Genomic DNA, 9,125 nt, shown 5'->3' with positions numbered 1-9,125 from the left:
GATCTATAGACTCGAGTGTAAGAGAGTTAGGAGTAAATATGATGGGCAGAGAGTGCACAGGGTCAAGTGTTGCTATACAAGCAAATCTAAAACCTCTAGGGGAGAAAGGGCATGAGTATGGGTGAAATAGCTAGCACTGATTATTAGTTCGTCCTGGCAAAAGGAGGGCAAAATGAATCTTAGGGCATGTCGAGTGATGACAAATCTCACGTGAATAAAGAGAGGCAATGAAAGCATAAGTGGATAATTCCTCTCCATCACTTTGAAAGACATGAATCTTGGTAGCAAATTGACACTCAATGTGTTTGTAGAAACATCAAATCATGTGAGTAAATCAGATTTGCAGTGCATGTGAGAAAACCATATGAAGTTAGTGTATTCATCGATGAAAATAGCATAAAATCAAAATCTTTCTTGAGAATTTAAAGGGGCTGGTCCCCTTACATCACAATGAGTCTTTTGAATTGGAGCCGTTATTCTATTGTCTTTAGGTAGAAACAACAATCTACATGATTTGCCTAATTGACAACTAACACAATGGAAAAGACCAGTGAGGTGTGAAACATTGAAAAGGAAAATATTCGAGTGCAAGAAGTCCAAAACTTCCTGTTAAGGGTGGCCAAGCCACGTGTGCCAGTAGTGAGGATCATTCTTATAGAATCGACAAGAGAAAAATGTTAAAGGTGTTTCATCAAATGTATATCAGCGACCACATCTACGCCCCTTCACCAAAGTGTGTTGCTTTTCTTTGTCCTTAATCACAAAACCATCACCATCAAATTCAACATTGAGAGGATAGTCAGTGGAGCTTGCTAACGGAAAGCAAATCCTTGGTGATAGAAGGAACAACAAGAACATCATTGAGATGGATATTAGAGCCAATGAAATGTAAAAGAAAACAAACAAGAAATGAAGATGATGTGAGGTCCCCAGATTTTGTTTGGGATCAAATAGGCTTTACTTGCTCCCATTCGTGATAGTTAAAGATGTAATGCACCTAGCATGCATCTAACAATAGGTAGTATACATAGCGGGCATGTTTTCATAACTTCATAACATACTGATAACTATAATGTTACAAAATTTGTTCATCACGACTATAATATAAATAAACACTAGAGTCGGCGCTCCATAAGTATAATATTGAATAACATAACTAATGTGCTAACTTGCTGAGCCACTCATTAAACTCAGCTAAGATAACTAAAATCTTATCTATAAACTGGAAAACTGAAACTAAAATCTCCTTATCGTTGCATTGAGGCCTAGTCGAAGTCATCCAACTTGTCCATAGCTGGTTCTCCAAATCCTGGCACATAGTATACCATTCTCAGGGGAATGACAGTTGAGACTATCAAGTGAGATTTGATTACAAATCTCAACAAGTCAACTACCAACTTAGTAACAGTATATAGATGCATGCATGACAGTAAAATGGTACAAATGTGTTGTGACATGAACATGAAAATGCATGATATGACTTGACATGAACTTAAACTTGACATGAATGTGATATGAACTAAAAACTGACATGAACTTGGAATCTTTTCCAACATAAACATGGTCAATTAAATATGAACATGTAGATGTTACATGGGTCCCCTTGAGTCATGTGCTTCTACCGATACTGTATCACATCTCAAGCATCTGCACCTACTGTGAGTACACCATGATAACTGTACTAATTAAAAACTAATAAACATGAAGTTGGCACCACCAGTTACTTAGGTCCCATTCAAAGTTTGTTGACGGTATTTTGTCAATCCAGGGAATTCCACACCAGTTTAAAAACTCTAGTATGGACAATGGAGTTCCACTAGGATAATGCCCCATACTAATACTTGGCATTGTGATAAAAATAAAAAACTCTACTAACTTCAAAATATTTCTTGCCACATACTCTGTGCATGGGACATGGCATGATGTGTAACAAGGAACATGAAACATATGACATCGCATAACATTACAGGCAGTTGATACACATGTACTCGAAATAATTGACATGACCTAGCATATTATAACATATATTATAACATTTATAATAATTATAAGTCACAAGAACATGACATTTATGGGCTTACCACCGTACATACAAAAATAAATTGGGAGTAAGTTAAAGGCTAACTTACTAATAAGCATATGCTTAATGCTTGATATACATAACAACATTGCATGGCATGGCATAGCATAATTCAATCCAATAAACTTAGGAAACATGAACATAACTTGCATGGATCTTACTACTATACATACAAAAATATCCTAATAGTAAGTTAGAGGCTAATTTACACTGATTGTAACATAATATACGTAAAACGGCACAACTTTTGAAATATTTTTCTAAAGTTGGACTATCTCACTATGGGTTTTATTTCATCTTATCTCATTTCCTTCCTATACATTACTGAAGCATAAGTACTTTTCAATTTCAAATCTTTAGCTTTTTCATCTAATCATTACTAGTTATTATAACTTTCCTAAACTTTTAAACAAAAAAATAAAAATAAAAATAAAAAAATTCAACTTTTTCAAATTCCTAAATAAGGATAATATTAAAAAATCATATCTAACAAAATTTTAACTTTATAATATTTTTATTCGGCTTTTTTTTCTTGGTTTCCAAACTCCATAAAATTTCATAACTCAAACCATTTCACTATTATTCACAAACTATTTTACTACTATTCACATATTATTTTATTTCATCTCATTCTCCAAGCATCCTCTGAGACTCACACAAACATAAAGACTTACTAACTTGGGCCGATTCACCTATGGGCCAAAAACAAGGTTTTTTTTGCATCTATACCAAACATTCATCTAACATGCTTCAACCCGATTTTTGTACCACGCAAAAATCACATACTAGGTTCTAAAATTATACTAAGACATCAATTTATACATACCATAAAAATCTAATAATAATTATAATTAGCAACACATTGCCAAGAACATCAAGTTCTAAGTCAAATAGAACCATCTCAAAATCTTCTAGGCCTAACATCTTCCAAACAACTCCAAGGACTCCAAAAGTACATGATTAACTCTCCTAACATGGTCAATATTCCAAAAAATGATATCATGCTTGATCAATAGCCAATAATCACAAAAATTTACATAGAACAATCGGTTTGCACTAAAGCACCAAAACCGAGTATGCATGCTTTTAATATTGGAATTAAAAAGAGTCTTCTCTCTCTTGCTCTCTCTCTAAGAGGCGATAGAGGTGAAGTTTTTTTCTTGCTCTTGGCAAGGGTAGTCTCCTGATCCTTAGGTTGAGGAGCTTAGTTTGTTTTAGCTCGATTTTCCCTTTCTCTTGGGCCACGAGTGCTGAAGCTAGCCAGGGAGTTTCAAATCCAGAAGTTATCCCATAGGAGGAAGTTAGTGGAGAGAGTTGGAAGTAAACAAAGACGCAAGGGGGAGGATACAGGGAAGCTAGAAGAAATGGCAGACTCCATACTGGAAAAGTGGGACAAACTCAAACTCACTGATGCTGAACAAGCGGAGGTGCTGATCGACCTGTCCGCTGATGGCATAGCCTTTAGACGAGGCACTCTTTGCCTGCTAGGGCTTGTTGTGGCAGACAAGGTGGTCAATAAGGAAGCTTTCAAAGCAACCATGGTCCAAATTTGGAAGATACGAGGTGGAGTTCAGTTTAAAGGAGTGGGCACCAATCTGTTCCTGATCGAGTTCCAAAACTCAAGTGACATAGCTAAGGTTAAGCTAGGAAGACCTTGGCAGTTTGACCGTAATTTAATCTGTCTTGAGGACTATAATGGCTTGATTGCACCAGGGGAGATGGTTTTTGACAAAGAACCGATGTGGGTGCAGATGCATAACATCCCCTTAGGTGGCATGACCAGGAGGGTGGGAAGAAACATTGGAGAGCTAGTAGGCGAAGTGCTGGAAGTGGATGTTGATAAAGAAGGAGTTGGCTGGGGACCCTATTTACGAGTTAACATTTCTGTTAATATTACAAAACCCCTGATGAGGGGGGTAGTGAGTTCCTTTAATGGTAACCGAGTATGGATCCCTTTTAAGTATGAAAGGTTGCCCTTCTTCTGTTTTAGCTGTGGTATCATCAAGCATGGAGCAGCAGGGTGCGAGAAGATGACTCAAATGAGATCCATGCATGGGAATGAGGAGTTCCAGTATGGGGCATGGCTACGAGCTTCTTATCAGAAGCATCCCAACAGGGATGTGCCGGGTGGACTCGCCGGAGAGGGAGGCAATCCGGTAAGCAATGCTGGGCGTAAGGGTGATGATGAAGACGTGGCCTAGTCTTTTCTACCATAGGAGAAGATGTCAACTAGCCCTGACATGGTGGAAGACACACGGCTCAACCCCAGAAGCCAAGATTTCCCACGTGGGGGTCTGCCAACTATGATACGACAAGACTGCACTAGCCCATTACCAGGTATGCCTGAACCTCTTTTCCCTGAGGGACTTTCCAAGGTAGGGGGGATGGCTAGATCTGGGAACCATACGATAGGTCTTACTGACTCTGGTAGGGGAAAAAGAGTGAATGGAAAGTCAATGGGTAGTGAGGGGCAAAAGGAAAATCAGGACCCTTTCACAAGTCCTGGTAGCTGTTCCCCACAGAACTCTAAGGCTCGGTGCATGACCAAGAGAGACCTTAGGGCCCTAAGTAAACGTGATATGAATAACAATACGGGTGCCAATGAACAAGGGAGGGGTAGAACATGGAAAAGGAGGACCCGTATTGAATGCTACAAACCCCCTAATCTGGATGAGATAGTGCAGGATGGTGACAGACAGGTTAGCACAGCTACTAGAAAAATTAAAAGACCAGGCATACATAACATGTCGACGAGGAAGAAACTGAAAGCTACCATGGTGTTGGTAGATGAAAACATGAGTGTAGAGGCAGAGGCTGGAGAACAACCCTTCCTAATAAAATGAAGTGCATCAATTGGAACTGTCGTGGGCTTGGGAACCCACGGGGAGTTCGAGCACTCCGTGACCTGGTCAGGAAGGAAGTTCTCATGGTTTTGTTCCTACAGGAAACAAAACTACATGTTACGAAAATGGAGTTTGTAAGGAGAAGGGTGGGATATGAGTGTTGTTTTGCAGTAAGCTGTGAAGGGAGGAGTGGGGGGTTGGCACTATTGTGGCAAAAGCAAACTAAGCTTAGTATACAAAGTTTCTCCAAGAACCATATAGATGCTAGGATTTATGATGAAGAGGCTGAGAGACAGTGGCACTTCACAGGTGTGTATGGCCATCCTGAGACTGAACTGAGGCAGGAAACGTGGAATATGATTAAAACCCTGAAGGGAGTAGACACTGAACCTTGGTTGGTTTGTGGGGATTTTAATGAGGTGTTATGTTGGCAGGAAAAGAGGGGAGGCAAAGGTAGACCTGAACAACAAATGATAGCATTTAGACAGCTTATAGACGACTGCTCTTTAATTGACTTGGGTTATGAGGGCCACCCTTTCACTTGGTGTAATATGAGGGAAGCCCCACATTCTGTCAGTGAAAGGCTTGATAGATTTTTAGCAAATCAAATGTGGCTAGACAGTTTCCAAAATTATACAGTGGTGCATGGAAGGGTAGCCTACTCTGATCACCTCCCAGTTATCTGTTATTCAAGCAGGGAAAAGAGAAGCACTCGAGGCAAACTGTTTAGGTTCGAGGCCATGTGGGCTGAGGATGAGGATTGTGAAAGAGTTATAGCTGACTCATGGAAATGTGACATAGATAATAACCCTATGAACAGATTCAAGACACAAGTTGAGGCCTGCTCTCAAAACTTAACACACTGGAACAAGATCAAGTTTGGAAGGGTGCAGAAGAAGATACAACAAGCCAAGGACCACTTACAGCAGGTGCAGGATAGAGACCCATACCATACCCAAGTGGAGGTGCACCAGGAGGCTCGAAACAATCTGCAAATTTGGCTGGAAAGGGAGGAGATTTTATGGCATCAGAGAGCTAAGTCACTGTGGCTGGAAGGGGGTGATCAGAACACTAAGTATTTTCACCAGAAGGCTTCTTTGAGAAGATCTAAAAAGTGGATAAAGGCCTTAAAGAATGAATCAGGTGACTGGCAAGATGGTCAAGGAAGGGATGCAGTGATCATGAGCTACTTCCAGAACCTATTTTCAGCAAGTTCTCAGAATCATAGCTTAGAATTCTTAGCTGGCATGGAGGGTAGAGTGACTGAGGAGATGAACCAGGACCTATTGAAAGATTTCAGAAGAGAAGAAGTAAAGGATGCTCTGGACCAAATGCACCCTACTAAGGCACCTGGACCTGATGGTCTCCCTCCTATTTTCTATCAGAAGTATTGGCACTTAGTTGGGAAGTCCACGACTGATGCTATGATGCAGGCCCTGCAAAGTGGTACCCTCCCCCTTACCATCAACCACACCTTCATTACTCTAATCCCAAAGAAGAAGAAGCCTGAAAAAATTACTGAGTTCAGGCCAATTAGCTTATGTAATGTGGTATACAAATTGATTTCGAAGGTCTTGGCTAATAGACTCAAACCAATCCTGAATCAGGTTATTTCAAGCTCCCAAAGTGCTTTTGTCCCTGGAAGGCTAATCAGTGATAATGTGTTGGTGGCATATGAGGTTATCCATTATTTGAGAAACAGAAGACAAGGAAAGGAAGGCTATATGTCTATCAAATTAGATATTAGCAAGGCCTATGATAGGCTTGAATGGGGATACCTGGAGGCAGTGATGAGTAGAATGGGGTTTCACCCGAGTTGGATTCAACTAGTCATGATGTGTGTTCAGACAGTCTCCTTTTCATTTTTAATAAATGGAGAACCAAAGGGCCCTATCCATCCCTCTCGAGGCATAAGGCAAGGAGACCCTCTGTCTCCTTACCTCTTTCTCATAGGAACTGAAGGACTGGTAAGCCTCTTGAAACAGGCAGAGTTGTCCAGGAGTATAGCTGGGGTCAGAATTTGTAGAGGGGCACCAAGGATCTCACATTTGCTATTTGCAGACGATAGTGTACTCTTCTGCAAAGCCAATAGGACAGAGAACAACCACATACAACAGCTATTGGAGCAGTATGAAGAGGCCTCAGGGCAAAAGGTAAACAAAGATAAAACATCCATGATATTCAGCAGGAATGTGGATTCTAACCAACAGAGGGAGTTACTGAGCTTATGGGGAATCCAACACTTTCAACAATATGATAGATACCTGGGCCTACCTCCTCTGGTAGGTAGATCAAAGAAAAGAGCTTTCTCAGATATTAAACATAAGGTGTGGACTAAGCTACAAAACTGGAAAGAGAAGCTGTTGTCTCAGGGGGGGAAGGAAGTTTTGATCAAGGCAGTGGCACTCTCCATCCCAACCTACACTATGAGCTTCTTTAAACTACCAGGAAGCCTATGTCATGAGTTAGAACAAATGATGGCACGTTTTTGGTGGGGACAGAAAGAGGAAGAACACAAAATCCATTGGGTAAGCTAGACCAGGATGTGTGACCATAAGCAGGCTGGAGGACTAGGTTTCAAAGACTTGAGGACCTTTAATGATGCCCTTCTAGCCAAACAGGGGTGGAGAATCATGCAGGAACCAGCTACCTTGATCCATAAAGTGTTCAAAGCAAGGTACTTCCCAAGTGAGGACTTTCTTAAGGCAAAACTAGGCTTCAATCCGAGCTTTGCATGGAAGGGGATCTGGGAAGCAAAAAAATTGCTAACTCTGGGCTGCAAGTGGAGAGTGGGATCAGGACAGATAATTAAAGTATGCGAAGATAACTGGATACCTGGGCACCCCCCTCTGGGCAGAAATGAAATAACTGCAACAACCTGTGACCAGGATGTAACAGTTGATAGCCTAATAAATTCTCAGACTAGGTGGTGGGATGCAGAAAAGGTAAGGACCCTACTACCAGCACGAACAGCAGATGAAGTTCTTAAAATAGTGCTAAGTAGCAGTAAACCAGAAGACAAGATGATCTAGGATCCTGAGCCTCATGGTAGGTTTACTGTCAAGAGTGCATACCGAGTCTTTAAAGAGGCAAAAAGAAGCAGGACAAACAGTGAGGGCTCAAGACGAATGGGGAGGCAAAAGCTGTGGAAGGACCTATGGAGCCTGAAGATCCCAGCCAAAGTCAAAATTTTCGCATGGAAGGCCTGTAAAGAAAGCCTGCCAACAAATCATAACCTGCTGCTAAAAAAGGTTATGAGTGAAGACATATGTAAGATGTGCAACACAGAAACTGAGGATGTAGCTCATGCTTTGTGCTTCTGCCCTTCAGTAAGAGAAGCTTGGGAAAACCAGTTACCTATTATCTTCAACTCTGACCTACCAAGGGTGTATGGGGATATTGCTGGCTTTATTAGTGATCTACAACAGAAAGAGCAGTTAGAGTTGTTCTTCCTAGTCTCGTGGAGCTGCTGGTATAGACGAAATGCTTCAACCTTTGAAGACAAAGTCATTCAGATTGAGCAGGCCATAGCCCATGCCCTGGCTGTCTAGCATGTTTATAAGGCAACCCGTGGACAACCTTTGAAGGCTGTGAGGCACCACTGCCGTTGGGAATTTCCCCCACCAGGTTTTTTTAAGTTGAATGTGGATGGGGCTACTTTCTTGAACCAACATAGTGCAGGCATTGGGGCCATATTGAGAGACAGTAAAGGGGAGGTGCTAATGGCAGCAAGTAAGAAGGAACATGAAGTCAGGGATGCAACAAGTATTGAGATGCTTGCAATCTTCAGGGGACTACAGCTGTCTGCTCACCTGGGAATTCAACATCTCATTATAGAGAGCGATGCACTGACATTAGTTCAGGAGCTGCAGAAACCAGAACCCTCAATGGCATTGGTTGGGAACATGATCAGGGACACTGAAGAGGCTCACTAAAGAGCTTATGAGCCTCTTCAGTACGTGTGGAGTTAGGTATACTATGAGGTCGTGTAATGCAGCAGCACATAAGCTTGCAAGACATGCTTGGCATGTAAGTAACATCAGCTTGTGGTGGGGATCTTTCCCTGATGTAATTGCTCCAGTCCTTTGGACGGAGAGACAGTTGTAATGCTGATATTTCTACTATATGAGAAGTTCTATTCCATTGAAAAAAAAAAAAATATTGGAATAAAAAACTAGATCCTTGATTTTCATGCAATAAAA

At 41.2% G+C, this 9,125-nt stretch overlaps 1 protein-coding gene across 1 annotated transcript; it reads left to right on the top strand.

Annotated features, from left to right (window-relative positions):
• The first annotated feature begins 3,444 nt into the window (after positions 1 to 3,444).
• LOC122301685 lies at positions 3,445 to 4,281 on the top strand. Its single transcript, XM_043113079.1, has one exon. It carries the CDS (start codon positions 3,445 to 3,447, stop codon positions 4,279 to 4,281), a length of 837 nt encoding a protein of 278 aa, XP_042969013.1.
• Positions 4,282 to 9,125: the final 4,844 nt, after the last annotated feature.

The sequence above is a fragment of the Carya illinoinensis genome, chromosome 2, assembly GCF_018687715.1.
Source record: "Carya illinoinensis cultivar Pawnee chromosome 2, C.illinoinensisPawnee_v1, whole genome shotgun sequence".
NCBI lineage: Eukaryota > Viridiplantae > Streptophyta > Magnoliopsida > Fagales > Juglandaceae > Carya > Carya illinoinensis.
The sequence above is the reverse complement of the archived record's forward strand: the minus strand, read 5'-3'. Positions and strand labels throughout refer to the sequence as shown.

Bases quoted from the DNA above. Each gene is read 5' to 3' on its own strand.
- LOC122301685 (XM_043113079.1), top strand. From the start codon at position 3,445: ATGGCAGACTCCATACTGGAAAAGTGGGACAAACTCAAACTCACTGAT.